This window comes from Oncorhynchus tshawytscha, linkage group LG09 (genome assembly GCF_018296145.1).
Source record: "Oncorhynchus tshawytscha isolate Ot180627B linkage group LG09, Otsh_v2.0, whole genome shotgun sequence".
In the NCBI taxonomy this organism is placed as follows: Eukaryota; Metazoa; Chordata; class Actinopteri; order Salmoniformes; family Salmonidae; genus Oncorhynchus; species Oncorhynchus tshawytscha.
In genome coordinates this window covers 19,160,129-19,175,957 of record NC_056437.1, presented here as the reverse complement: position 1 = coordinate 19,175,957, position 15,829 = coordinate 19,160,129, and the positions used below count along the sequence as shown (strand labels likewise).

The 15,829-nt window shown below is 40.3% G+C and overlaps 1 protein-coding gene across 2 annotated transcripts in view; it reads left to right on the top strand.

The window, feature by feature from the left end:
* The first annotated feature begins 224 nt into the window (after positions 1-224).
* LOC112257514 (ankycorbin) overlaps positions 225-15,829 on the top strand; it is a 94,542-nt gene continuing 78,937 nt past the window's right edge. Inside the window, exons 1-2 of one of the 2 annotated variants that reach the window (XM_024431140.2) lie at positions 225-285; positions 1,021-1,100. In XM_024431140.2, coding sequence (XP_024286908.1) covers positions 1,065-1,100 — 36 coding nt within the window. In that variant the 5' untranslated portion in view covers positions 225-285; positions 1,021-1,064. Of the gene's footprint in view, positions 485-1,020; positions 1,101-15,829 lie in introns of both variants that reach the window. The other variant, XM_024431139.2, reaches the window with a different exon arrangement.

The following is a 15,829-nucleotide window of genomic DNA, read 5'->3' as shown; positions in this document are numbered from 1 at the left end:
TGGGGTGCAGCCTTTAGGAGAAATGTAGTGTGCTTTTGCGTATATGCTATTGTTGTCTACCTATTAGAGAAGTGTGATCAGTCACGTTGGTGTTGTGAAGTGTTTACCTGTTGTAATTGTTGTCAAATATTACAATAAACACAAGACTATAATTCAATTGCACATTTAGCCTACAAAAGGTTTATTCATGATTGGGAATATGCAGAAATATTTGGTCACGGGGGAGGAATGACGTCACCATTTCAACTGGAGTAACACTCAGTGAGCTAGCTTCCGAGCAAAGCGGTAGGCACTTGAATAGTCCAACTTTTAATGTATTCAGCCTGAACCTAGCCAGCATAGCCTATCTAGGCGGGCTATTTGTTCACACTAGCTATTCCTTTTCTGTTTGTCGATTCTATTTTAATATATTTCTACCGACTGACAATTTAGTCAAATCTGTAGGCTGTCGAACAGAATATTACTGAGTCCCAACTTGTAAAGGGTAAGTGTGCAGCGTGTTCATACATTATTTACAAAGTTGATGCTAGACTGAATTGTTAGCTTGCTAGCTGTTCCTATCTTTCGCTAAAGAGCAAGCGTGGTTGAATGATACAAATGTATCGGAGTACAAATAAAATATGTTGCCGTTGAACGTTGTGCACTAATTGTAGCAATTACATACAGCAATCTATTGCTACAGGCTAACGTTACTGTGACCACCTCAAAATAACTTCAAACCGTGCCATGGGACTCGCGATGGATACTTTGTATCAGCCTATACGTTCTGTCCAAATAGTTTGTTTTTATTCATTAGTGCTGGGAAGGCTATTGCGCGGATGAGTGCAAGACACGTTTATATTGCAAATGGTTAAAATTACAGTTACACATGCATAATAATAATAAGGGCCAACTCTCAAATAAGTTACCATGAAATCAGACAAAAGTGTTACATTTGCACATGTTGCTTCTCCCTGTTGCACTTTAGAGACGACTTATGAGTTACATATCTTATACTTTTAATATTTTTGTTTGTTTCAGAGGCTCACCTGGACACGTGGGAAACTGTATGGACCAGGCCTAAGATGAAGAGTTTTAAAGCAAAGTTTAGGAAGAGCGATGTAAGAACATGCATTACTTTTCAATGGGGTTTTGCGGTTGTGGTGGTATGTTCTTTCCTGACAATGTTTTCATTCATTCATCAATCCGTATGGCTCTGTGACTGTCATAGCGATGAAGCCCTCTGCCATAAAGTTATTTCAGTAACAGCCTCCATGGTAGTTTCTCCATAGTTGTGACTGAATCATTTGGGAGTGACTTTTCCAGGCTGTGTTTCCTAAAGATCCTACAGGGAGTGACTAACTTCCACTGAGTGTGACTCATAAGTAGTCACAGTTAAATAGTTTCCTACTTAAATAAAGTTTAAATAAAAAATGAAGACAGTGACTGTAATCAGATGGCATCAGTGCCAGAGAGGAAGTGTGGCTATGAAGGGGGCGATTTAAACACTTTAAATTGGGTACATCTGTCATCTTGGATGAGTACGTACCTAATCTGGAAGCTGGGGATAAACCAAAAGTCAGGCAACTAGAGTTTTTTTGTTGTTTTTTTGAACACATTACATTTCATAAATCAATGTACATTTCAGAACTGTTCCAATGTTTTTGACAGATGGATTTTTAAGGCAGAATACATTCACTGAAATATGTAGGAGTTGAAGATTCCTTCTGAGTCACTGGAATACTTTGAGTTTTCAAGAGGCCCAAGGCAGTTTTGGGTTGTGATTGTCTATAGGAAAGTACTCTGTGTTTAGTACTATTAATGTGCCCATATGACATACGGAAGATAAGATATACGTAGATTATAAACCTAGAAACCTTTATTAGCTTGTAATTATAAAAGTGAGAGACTATATGCAAATATTATTTCCACAAATAACGGTATTGTATCTGATGCTGTTGTAAAACATAACCATTGCTTATGGCTGACTAACGTATTTTAACAGTGGGAGTTGCAAACCCGTGGGTGTTTTTCACATTTAGGTTGCTTAGGAACAGTCCGTCCGTATCTCTGTAACCATCCTCTTTGATAGTTAACACCCACATAACCACTTCTCACACTTGCTTTGCTATTAAAAAAAAAATATTCTGTCCACAAGATTGGCTACAGTTTACTGTTTCCACTGGTCCCCTTAGTGTTAGTAGGTAGATAAATGATCTAAACTGTGATCCGATAGTCAACTCTCATTCTCCCTGGCGAAACATGCCATTGGCGGTTGTGGAAGAGTCTTGGACTGAATACATTTAAACACACTTTCCAAAGTGTTCACTCATGAAAAAAATATCTGAAGCAGTTGAAGACCTGCCTTTTAATAACAGATTTATTATGTTTAGGTTGAATTCTGGTTTTGCATAGAATTCACCCCATCATATGAATTTACTAGTTTTGAGAAGTGTCTCATGAGAGGTTTTCAAGTTGAGCTATTGGCCCATACATATTCTATGTGGCCTATAGATGGACAGCCTTAGTCAATACCATACCCATGTGTCATTATGTCTATTGACTGAGAAAACCCTCCTCATATACTGTAGTAGTGGGGTTACTGTGGATCATCTAGCTCCACAGACCACATTCATTTTGCTTTCATCAATACCACATACTGTGCTTTTTATAAAGAGCTCATCAAGAGCAATATAAACAAAATATCCTGATTCTATTTTAGGGCTATGTGTCAGCTTGACCTTGCAGTGAAATTAATTCCAGAGCCAGACATTCATTCTTTTCACAAAAACAAGGAATGCCAGTATAAATAGTTGTATGAAATCAGCCATTTGCCAAATAGCCCTTGTAATATAATAGTTATTTTATCCAAGGACTACCACAATGTTAGTGTCAAATCAATGCTAAATGTCTTTCAGGATCCCTTTAATCTACAACGATCTACCTGCAATAGGGATTCAAGTTAATGAGCAACTCAGCTGAGAATTAAAAAAAATATATATTTTTTTATTTCACCTTTACTTAACCAGGTAGGCTAGTTGAGAACAAGTTCTAATTTATAACTGTGATCTGGCCAAGATAAAGCAAAGCAGGGTGACACAAAACAACACAGTTACACATGGAATAAACAAACATACTTGATCAGGAATTAAGTGGAGTGTCTACAGTAATTAAAAAGTCTTGCTCAGCGTTTCCAGCTGTGTCTTTAAAGTTCATAGAGTACATCCTAGTCCCAGCTACCCTTCCCTATGCACCTCCTCCCCGCCCCCCTGTTTCTCACGGCCCAAGTGCATCTTTTTGTTTTGAAATAGGAGACAGTAATCCCCTAAAGGCATGTCCTCACCTGACACCTCCAGTCTGTTATAGGTTAGCCTATTTTGCTGCAACTTTATCTTACTGGTTAGGCTAGACCCTGTTGCAACTGTTTCATACAGGTTAGACTGTGTTGCATTGACCTGAGGCTGTTACGAAGTGCAAGCGCCTTCAACACCCTAATTGGAACTGGATCATTTATTGTAGACATGTATTGACAGGGCCAGGTGGTGTAAATGTACTCTCCCAGTTTAGTATTAAACACAATGTTGCATGAAGGAAACTGTTATATCAGGAAGCAAGCCATGTCTAAAAAGAAGTTTCACTGGTAAAGAAAAAACAACAAAAAACAGTAGCAGGTGTCTTACAGTTCCTAGCTATACAAGGTCATCCTAAAGGAGAAGAGCTCATGCATTTTTTTTGTGTCTTTTGAATACATTGTTAGAATTTTAGCCTAAGCCTTTTTGGCCCTGTTTTTCTGTCTCAGTAAGTCCGTCTTTGGTTAATGGCCAAGCACATTCCCAGAAACCAGGTTATATCCAGTCTGCTCCATCCTAGGCACCAATCAGAAATCCACAGCTGCATCTTGACTACAGAGCCAATCAGGAGAGAACTTGAGACCTGGTCAAACTGCAGGTGACCAGTCATAGAATCTGTTAGTGGTTCAGCAAAAGGAATGAGACTGGCTGGGTGCATCTATGGCACAGGGAGGAGTTCAAGCCTTTTGAAGTACTACAATATTAGAGTCCTTGTGGAGCCCTATTCCTGAGGTCTCTGTGATTTACAGCAGCTAGCTCCCTTCTGGTCTGGCTAAGTTATCATGCACCACACACCTACACATTTCACAATATTCCTCATTTGAAATATTAGTGAAATATAAATCTTGGGAGTGTAGTCAATGTCGTTCCATTAATTAATATGAGAATCGTGCTTTTCCATCTAGACTTACCCCCACACCAGGGTATCGCCAGTGTTTTATGTTAATCTGAGCTCTAGTGTTATTGTGTTTCCTAAAGACTTGTGGTGAGCAGTATCAACAACCTCTGCATCACTCAAGACCTTTGCTTTGTGAGGAGGTGTTAAAGTTCATAGTTAGCCATTGTTATGTAAATGACAGATGAAAAGTACCCAGGGCCTTGCCTTGGCTCCAAGTCAGAGCAGGATGTCATCTTGGCCAGTGAGACACGGGTGTCGGTCCACGTAGATGGAAACAGAAAAGTCACTTAAACACCTTGGTAAATCCTTAGTGGAAATGTCCCATAGTGTCCTTACATTACCCTTCTCCTTCCCAGACAGACTCTTTAGCTTACTACCATACAGTTTAAACATTACACTGCTCCCAGCTGCCCTGCATTGGCTGCTCAGAGGGATTAAGTAAGGCTTGTAAAAACACACTGCCCCCTCCACAACCCTCTCCAGCCTGTGCCTAATTCATGTGTGTGGTGGATTATGCATCCTCGACTCACCAAACACAGCTGTCTGAATGGCTTAGAATGATCTCAGAGCAGACTGTCTCTTATCGCTGTCATCTCACTGAAAGGCCTCTTAATGGGGGACAATGACAGTAAACCAGTGTAGTATGGCATTCATCTGGGCTGCCTGAAGGGGTGTGGGGGGATGGATCCTCGAGGCTTGTTTTAGGGGGGTCCCAGAGACAGCCCAAACACTGCATTGAGTCTATTAAAAATAGGACCATGCGATTTCTTTATCTGTTGTTTACAGAAGCAGAGAGACAGTAGGGGAACTTCTGGTCAACAACAGATGGCTTGACTCAGTAATTGTAGGTTGAGCTGACTCTAACCTTGAGCATGGTATAGAATGACTCTGTGGATGTTGGAGATGTTTAGTGTGGCACTAATTCTGTCTCTGTCTGAACACAATAATGAAAAAAATGTGTTAATAAATCAAATGTTCCTTGCCTCCCTGGGCTCAGACTGGTGTCGGTTACTGTATCGCCAGGAACGAGGTAATGGTACATGCCAATGATCACAGTTACTAGAGCAGAGGAAGCGAGAAATGTAAGCAGTGGGGAGCAGAGAAGTCAAGGAAGGCCTCACTTTAATGTTAACTTGGAGCATATTGTGTTACTGGATCCATGGCAAGTGAACTGAAAGAGTTCAGGTGAAAAGCTTGGCATGAGATCAATGACAAGGTCATACTGCTATCTGTAAAGATTTGGCAACCTTGTGTTCATTTGTTGTTCTCATAACATTCCTCAGTCATCTGATTGAGCTGGTATTTTGTCAGTTGCTCCTCCTACTGCATAGATTCAGGGTAAGAAGAAGAAAAAGATATTCACATGCCTTACAGTAACCATGTTACATGTATGAATGTGTGTGAGGGAGAGGTGTTTTTCCTCAACCCCAATTTCTGAACAGGCATTCAGTCTTTTCAGAAAAGTTTATTTATAGAACAGGCTATTTTTGTTAAAGGAAGTGTAGTACTCTGGCAATTTTTTATATATGCTTCAAAAGTGACAATTAGGCCTCTGCTCTGGGACGTAAATGTAAGGAAACTCCTGCACAATGAACCTCACTCCACCAACTGCAATGGTTCAGAAAACCAACATCTTCACCAAGATCACATATGAGGAAAACATGTTGTTCTTACTCTTCAACCCATAGCATATACATAGATGCATATGCCACGTTATGTCTGTGACTTTGTGTTGTTTGGCTCCCTGCTCTCTCTCTGACTCAGCGCTCCTCCAACAACAGTCCCTTGTCTGTACTCTGCCTTGGCCTACTCAGAACCTTCACAATAAGTGAAGGCCATCTAGCTAAGCTCAGAGTCAGCTCTGTGGTGATGGGGAGGGAACAACTGGGACTTAAGGCAAAAGGAAATGTTGACATTATAATATATAGCAGTTGTTTATATAGCAACTGTTGATGCCATGGCAATACTGTATACAGTAGTGTGTTTGCATGATTTTAATACTCCACATGTTTATCTGCGATTGCTAGTCTAAATAGGCTCTAAAGTTAATTTGACTAAATGTGTAGTTGTGCATTCAAACACATTTTTAGATGTTTAATACCATGAGGTGATATATGGGAAAATGTATAATTTTGTATGAAAAAGGAACGCTGTAGTATCTGAGAGTGGAAGTCTGTCTGAAACTTACCATATGGTCTTTGTTTAGCCATGATTTCTCTGTGGTTTCCAGTCCCTTATGTTGGTTAGAGTTTCTGTCATGTAAACGGCTCAAGTCTATTTGAGACTGCTTAAGCAGTTTCAGCTGTTATTTAGTAGAACGGAGGCATTGTTTGGGGACATTGTGCATATGCTTTGTATTAGGAAGTGCTTGAAATGAACATTTAATTGTTTATCGTAAGGCTGTAGATACTATACTTGCCACACTTTCTACACAAACATGCATCGTTGTGGTGGTAGACAGACAATACCCATAGGGACACATTGGCATTGGTGTCAAAACTCGGGTCATCAGCTGTTCCTCTGATCATTGTTTTATACAGTTTTCTTTGCTGAGACATATGGCATTGCCTGTAGCAAGTTTTTGCTCCAGTATAAAACTTTACTCACATTTCAATTATGAAAAGCGTACTAGTCTACACACAGTAAGGCATACACTAGATCAGGGCTCTGGGGTTTCGGTTGTCTTTGGGGGGTCCAGAGCAGAGAGAGTGACTTTTACAGCTGCTGTCTGTCTGCACTTACTAGTATCAGTATAAATCTAGGCTGATGATTTCACCAGCAGGCCGTAGTGGAAGTCATTCAGACCAGACCCCAGACTTGGTTGCTACTGTAGTATAGTGAGAATACTGGAAGCAGCAGGTATGTTGCTCTTATTGTGTGGAGAAGTAATCATTGAAGAATTGGCACAGTCCAGTATAGTGAGCATTGGATTGAGAACAAGTCTACATATTTGAAAATTTGGGTGGAATGGCAATCCAGAACAGAACACCCCATATACTTTAGTATTGTGTAGAAAGTATATGCCTTGTTTTGCAGTATTAACAGGAATACTGATGTTGAAGGAACACACTTTCCATGGACTGCTTGATGTTGAGTTTGCCCCCCCACCCCCACCCACAAGCTCCATGATCCCTCTCTCCCAGGTCATTGCCCTTTCCCTCTGTTATGGATTTCATCAATATGTAGAGCAGAAGAAAATCTATTGGGCTGCAGATTATGGCTTTAGTGTACTTTTGCCCTAAGGAGACTGCATCCAGGATAGAGCTTTGCAAGATGTCCTCATCTTTGTTTGACTGGAAAACAACAGTGCAATTGAAGCAGTTTCCAGAAATGCTGCATCTACATTTCTCATGGCTAATCTCTGCTATCCAGGGAAAGCTGTGCTGCTAAACTGGTGTGACCCAGTGAGCATCATTTACAGTGTGTTTATGATGTTGGCCCAGTTGTCTGCTGTACTGTAATGTAAGTGGTACGTTATGTTTATTACATACCTGGCACAGCTAGCAGACCCTTGCATGACCTGTGGCTAAATAAGTTCTGCACTACAGTTTTTTTAGACAGACGGCACTCAAGTCTTTTGATGCGTTATTGTTATTATGTAATTAGCAACATTGGTACGTTTTTTTTGTTTTAGCCTCATACTCCAGTTACTGCTTGAGAGGATGTGGAAGTCTTCTGATGTAGACATTTCCTTTTTTGATTTTTGATCTCCCTCTTCCTAATTTAAAAAGTGGGTAAAACTAAACAAATACGTTGAGTGTAGCTGAAGGAATTACAACTTTGCGGGCCGGGTTTGTTTTTTCTTTTGGAGACATGGGGGCCTCAGAGGACAGGAAATGGACTCTAGGACAGATTTGGAATAACATTTGATGTGAACATTTACGTTCCCCTCATTAATGTCTATTTTCTTTTAATTCTCCAGGCTTCTTAGCAAAATGCTTATGATGACTTGGGATGCATTTGTATATACAGTGCCTTGCGAAAGTATTCGGCCCCCTTGAACTTTGCGACCTTTTGCCACATTTCAGGCTTCAAACATAAAGATATAAAACTGTATTTTTTTGTGAAGAATCAACAACAAGTGGGACACAATCATGAAGTGGAACGACATTTATTGGATATTTCAAACTTTTTTAACAAATCAAAAACTGAAAAATTGGGCGTGCAAAATTATTCAGCCCCCTTAAGTTAATACTTTGTAGCGCCACCTTTTGCTGCGATTACAGCTGTAAGTCACTTGGGGTATGTCTCTATCAGTTTTGCACATCGAGAGACTGAAATTTTTCCCATTCCTCCTTGCAAAACAGCTCGAGCTCAGTGAGGTTGGATGGAGAGCATTTGTGAACAGCAGTTTTCAGTTCTTTCCACAGATTCTCGATTGGATTCAGGTCTGGACTTTGACTTGGCCATTCTAACACCTGGATATGTTTATTTTTGAACCATTCCATTGTAGATTTTGCTTTATGTTTTGGATCATTGTCTTGTTGGAAGACAAATCTCCGTCCCAGTCTCAGGTCTTTTGCAGACTCCATCAGGTTTTCTTCCAGAATGGTCCTGTATTTGGCTCCATCCATCTTCCCATCAATTTTAACCATCTTCCCTGTCCCTGCTGAAGAAAAGCAGGCCCAAACCATGATGCTGCCACCACCATGTTTGACAGTGGGGATGGTGTGTTCAGCTGTGTTGCTTTTACGCCAAACATAACGTTTTGCATTGTTGCCAAAAAGTTCAATTTTGGTTTCATCTGACCAGAGCACCTTCTTCCACATGTTTGGTGTGCCTCCCAGGTGGCTTGTGGCAAACTTTAAACAACACTTTTTATGGATATCTTTAAGAAATGGCTTTCTTCTTGCCACTCTTCCATAAAGGCCAGATTTGTGCAATATACGACTGATTGTTGTCCTATGGACAGAGTCTCCCACCTCAGCTGTAGATCTCTGCAGTTCATCCAGAGTGATTATGGGCCTCTTGGCTGCATCTCTGATCAGTCTTCTCCTTGTATGAGCTGAAAGTTTAGAGGGACGGCCAGGTCTTGGTAGATTTGCAGTGGTCTGATACTCCTTCCATTTCAATATTATCGCTTGCACAGTGCTCCTTGGGATGTTTAAAGCTTGGGAAATCTTTTTGTATCCAAATCCGGCTTTAAACTTCTTCACAACAGTATCTCGGACCTGCCTGGTGTGTTCCTTGTTCTTCATGATGCTCTCTGCGCTTTTAACGGACCTCTGAGACTATCACAGTGCAGGTGCATTTATACGGACACTTGATTACACACAGGTGGATTGTATTTATCATCATTAGTCATTTAGGTAAACATTGGATCATTCAGAGATCCTCACTGAACTTCTGGAGAGAGTTTGCTGCACTGAAAGTAAAGGGGCTGAATAATTTTGCACGCCCAATTTTTCAGTTTTTGATTTGTTAAAAAAGTTTGAAATATCCAATAAATGTCGTTCCACTTCATGATTGTGTCCCACTTGTTGTTGATTCTTCACAAAAAAATACAGTTTTATATCTTTATGTTTGAAGCCTAAAATGTGGCAAAAGGTCGCAAAGTTCAAGGGGGCCGAATACAGTGCCTTGCGAAAGTATGTGTTGCATTCAAAACTTATTTTGTTATTTGCTATGAGGATAAGCATTTAAAGTGATACAATGTGTCACCTAAATGTCTCCCGGAGACTAAATTGATAACCTGTTGGGGTTTTGACAGACACATCCAGTGAGGTTTCCAGTTCTCACATAAAGTAGTCCCTCTGGACACCGTACTGTTACCGGACTCACCAGGGATAGAGCAGTTTGTGGAAAACATGCTCGGATGCATTACAATAATACAATTTCAAAAATACTCTCGGGCTACTTTATGGCAAATTTAGTAGGGATGCATGATATCGGTGAACATATCGGAATCAGCTGATATTAACTAAAAATGCCAACATCGGTATCGGCCAATGTCTAGTTTAATGCTAAACCGTTGTCAAAGCTGACGTGTATACCTATATAACTTAGGTACATGCCGTAATGACGCCACATAAAATGTTGCGCTATATGTGCAACACAGCATTCGTAACCTAGCCCAAAATGTCTGCTGTGTGGATCGAGCAGTCATTTGAAAGAGTAAGAACATTTCAGCGAGATAATTCAAAGTGAAATCCATTAAAGCCAAGATAATGAAATTCATTGCCCTTGACAATCAACCGTTCTCTGTCGTGGGTGATGTTCGCTTTCGCCGACTGGTCGAGCACCGGTACACAATACCAAGTGCGCTATTTTTCAGATGTTGCCCTACCGGAGTTACACAGTAATGGCGTCACTGTTATTAGCTTGAAGACATACATACTTTGGAAAGCCATTTGGGTCTTTGCGTGCCAAAAAAGATACAGCAGCACTGTCAAAGCTGTACAAAAAAGTCTGCAAACACCGGCCACGAACGATGTGTTTACAATACCGCGTTGGTAATAAAGCATTTGTTCGACCGCAACTTCTGGGGTAGCTAGTTTTAGCTTGGTACCTAGCTTGCACCACTACAACTAGCCTGAAAACAATGACCAGTGGAAGCTGCAGTAATTTTCATTATTCTTGGCAATGATTTAGGAATCCTTGCGTGTAAGTATTAGCTAGGTTACCACTTGCTGTTCGCCTATTGAAATTGAACTTCAGTTCATGAAAATAAATAGCTAGCCAGCTACTTAACCCTGTTGCCCAAAGCTAACATTATAAGCAGTCGTGCTAGCTTCATCTGGCTAGTGAGGCTCGACTGGACTTGGCACAATAGTGGAACTTACGGTTTGCCTTCAAAATTACTACTACATACTTTTATTTTGAAGGCTAACTGCAAAGTCCACTATTGTGGCTAATCCTTATTGTGGCTAGCTAACTGGAGCTCCTGAAACTGATTGTTGTTTTGCTATGTTTTTAGGGAAGAACATTATTTACATCCATGAGCTAGCTAGCTTTTTTATGACCAGCACGGTAGGTGCTAGCATCATAGCATACGTATCGATGAATCGTTGTGACATGAAATACAAGTGATGGTGTAATAACGCCGTAAAAAATGTATGAAGGCGTTCAATTATTATGTGATGTGCAGTCATATTCAGGTCGTGATTGGTCAACGAGCTTTTTTGACACATCAAATAGTGTTATCTACTGGTCATTGTTTTCTTTGACACGCAAAGACCCAAACGGCGTTCCATAGCAAAGACCCACCCAAATGGCGTTCCATAGCAAAGACCCACCCAAACGGCGTTCCATAGCAAAGACCCACCCAAACGGCGTTCCATAGCAAAGACCCACCCAAACGGCGTTCCATAGCAAAGACCCACCCAAACGGCGTTCCATAGCAAAGACCCACCCAAACGGCGTTCCATAGCAAAGACTCACACAAACGGCGTTCCATAGCAAAGACCCACACAAACGGCGTTCCATAGCAAAGACCCACACAAACGGCGTTCCATAGCAAAGACCCACACAAACGGCGTTTCATAGAAATCCTGGTTGAGAATGAAACGACTAAACAAATGAACAACGAAACAGCACAGTAAGTAAGTGAAAGAAATAGGTTTTGATTATGTTTTACTTGTAATGGGGACATACTTTGCTTCTACACCTGCATTGCTTGCTGTTTGGGGTTTTAGGCTGGGTTTCTGTACAGCACTTTGAGATATCAGCTGATGTACGAAGGGCTATATAAATAAATTTGATTTGATACATAAATGCCAACCATTACTTTTTGGTCAGTGTGGTGTGTGTGTGTGTAACTTTTATTTAGCTAGACAAGACGTTTCAGAACATTCAGAAATTCTTATTTACAATGACAGCCCGAATCAGGGACCGCCTCTTGCACTGAGAAACCCGGACTTGACGCTACCCATCCCTGTCGAGGATCTCAGAAACCGCTGAATAGCATAGCGCACGCAACAGTCCTAAAAAATATTCATATTCATGGGACTCCCAATCACGGCTAGATGTGATACAGCCTGTTTGTAAGTTTATCGAATCAGGGACTGTCAGGAAGTGAAAACGCCTCTTGCACTGAGATGCCTTTTGTTTGTCTTCAGAAATCCACCGTCACGACAACGCAGATGGAAATTCCAAATAGTCTTCATAATGTGTCAAATGTTTTAAAATCAATTATTTAACTGTACTAGAATGCTTAAAAGGCAAAAACTCACTCTGAGAGCCCCCACCTATCCAACAAATTTTTTTATGTGATAGCCAGAGAAAATGAAGCCTTTAAAAATAGGCATGAACTGGCTTCCCTTTAGTCAATATTTTGACAGTTTTTTGGTGTTCCAGGACCATTCACAGTTGAGCTCACTAATTGTGTATTTATACTTTTTAACAAGGGAGGCCAAATGCTCGCTGGCTTCCCTTGCATTCAATGCTTCGGGCGGCAACAATGTCATACTCTTTTTGACCAGACAGCATTGGATAGATGGCCTGCCTACACATACAGAGACGGAGGCGCTGTTTCGCTCACTTGGATGCTTTCTCTGGTGAGATACAGTTGATGTCGGAAGTTTACATACACTTAGGTTGGAGTCATTAAAACTCATTTTTCAACCACTCCACAAATGACTTGCTAACAAACTATAGTTTTGGAAAGTCGGTTAGGACATCTTCTTTGTGCATGACACAAATAATGTTTCCAAGAATTGTTTACAGACAGATTATTTCACTCATAATTCATTGTATCACAATTCCAGTGAGTCAGAAGTTTACATACACTAATTTGACTGTGCCTTTTAAACGGCTTGGAAAATTCCAGAAAATGTCATGACTTTAGAAGCTTCTGATATGGTAATTGACATAATTGGAGTCAATTGGAGGTGTATCTGTGAATGTATTTCAAGGCCTACCTTCAAACTCAGTGACTCTTTGCTTGACATCATGGGAAAATCAAAAGAAATGGTAAAATCAAAAAAATTGTAGACCTCCCCAAGTCTGGTTCATCCTTGGGAGCAATTTCCAAAATGCCTGAAGGTACCACGTTCATCTGTACAAACAATAGTACGCAAGTTTAAACACCATGGGACCACGCAGCCATCATACCGCTCAGGAAGGAGACACGTTCTGACACGTTCCTAGACATGAACATACTTTGGTGCGAAAAGTGCAAATCAATCAGCAAAGGACCTTGTGAAGATGCTGGAGGAAACACACACATGAACGCAGCGGTCTAAGACACGGCATCTTAGTGCAAGTGGTGTCACTACAGTCCCTGGTTCGAATCCAGGCTGTATCACATCCAGCCGTGATACAAAAGTATCTATATTCACAGTAAAACGAGTCTTATATCGACATAACCTGAAAGGCCGCTCAGCAAGGAAGAAGCCACTGCTCCAAAACCGCCATTAAAAAATCCAGACGACGGTTTGCAACTGCACATGGGGACAAAGATCATACTTTTTGGAGAAATGTCCCCTGGTCTGATGAAACAAAAATAGAACTGTTTGGCCATCGTTATGTTCAGAAAAAAAAGGGGGAGGCTTGCAAACCAAAGAACACCATCCCAACCATGAAGCACGGGGGTGACAGCATCACGTTGTAGGGGGTGCTTTGCTGCAGGAGGGACTGGTGCACTTCACAAAATAGATGGCATCATGAGGAGGAAAATTCTGTGGATATATTCAAGCAACATCTCAAGACATCAGTCAGGAAGTTAAAGCTTGGTTGTAAATGGGTCTTCCAAATGGATAATGACCCCAAGCATACTTCCAAAGTTGTGGCAAAATGGCTTAAGGACAACAAAGTCAAGGTATTTAGTGTGGCCATCACAAAACCCTGACCTCAATCCTATAGAAAATTTGTGGGCAGAAATGAAAAAGCGTGTGTGAGCAAGGAGGCCTACAAACCTGACTCGGTTACACCAGCTCTGTCAGGAGGAATGGGCCAAAATTCACCCATCTTATTGTGGGGAACTTGTGTAAGGCTACCCAAAACATTTGACCCAAGTTAAACAATTTAAAGGCAATACTACCAAATACTAATTGAGTGTATGTACATTTCTGACCCACTGGAAATGTGATGAAAGGAATAAAGCTTAAATATATAATTCTCTACTATTATTCTGGCATTTCACATTCTTAATAAAGTGGTGATCCTAACTGACCTAAGACAGGGAATTTTTACTTGGATTACTTGAATGTCAAGAATTGTGAAATTGAGTTTAAATTAAAACATTTGGCTAAGGTGTATGTACACTTCTGACTTCAACATACATCTTGTGAATTGAAAGAAAATGATGAAACACAGATTTCTGACTCGGATCAGGCTCTAAATTGTTTTACTACTTTGCTAAACTGTATTGCAGACAAGTATTCACCGTTCAAGAACCTAAAGTTAAAGGATAGAGCTAATTCCTGGTTCACACATTAACTATCAGAGAAACTTCAGGAGAGAAATTCAGCTTGGGCTGACTGATTCTTCGTCTGACTGGCAGTCCTTCAGACGCTTGAGAAATAGATGTCTATCCCTGATTAGAAAAGCTGAATGTACATACTTCTTGAAATATCTGTGAATGGTGTAAATCCAGCTGCCTTCTGGAAGATAGTCAATTCATTGAAACAATACAATACAAAACAATAAAATCATGTACTGCCTCATTTATTGACCTGTCGAAGGCGTTTGATAGGGTTGATCATTTCTTAAGGTTGTCTGAAATTGGCTAGATTAGGCATCTTGCAATTTGTTCATGGACAGTCTAACGGACAGGACACAATGTGTGCATACCTTTTTTTAACGATGGTTTTCTTCTTCAAACAATGCCAAACAAACACATATACAAGACAGCATACAAACACATTCAAACATCAAAAGAACATGCCCAGACCCACCTGCCCACAACCCCATCTCCAGCGTCCTCATCACTCTGCCACATTTATTTTATTTATTTAACCTTTATTTAACATGGCAAGTCAGTTAAGAACAAATTATTATTTACAATGACGGCCTACCCTGACCTCAAGCTCCACCATTTTGTTTCTCGACGTCACCCCCAGAAGGCATGGATTATTGAGTCATTGTTAGTTTTACACTTAAGACATGACTCTCCGTTGTGCTGTAGAATGAGAATTTTGTCTCGTATAATACATTCTATACATTAATTTATACTGGATTAAGCATGCATTTTTGTTAATTGTAATTTTGTTAGTTATGTTCCAACATTCCCTCCATCTTGTTCCAATGTAATTTATTTTTAAGTCTTTGTTCCAATAGTTTAAAAAAAATGCTTTCGTTTGTTCTTTATTGTTTTTGTTCGGCATTCATTTAATAAATAGAGAATGTACGCATACCACGCTGCACCTTGATCTCCTTCGTATAACGAACGTGACAGACTTTATTCTGAGTTTTAGTTGCCCATATAAAGTCTGTTATGACCAAGTATACACTACCGTTCATAAGTTTGGGGACAATTAGAAATGCCTTTATTTTTTAAAGAAAAGCACATTTTTTTGTCCATTAAAATAACATCAAATTGATCAGAAATACAGTGTAGACATGTTTATTGTTGTAAATGACTATTGTAGCTGGAAGCGACTGATTTTTTAAATGGAATATCTACATAGGCGTAAACACCAGTCTCAACGTCAACAGTGAAGAG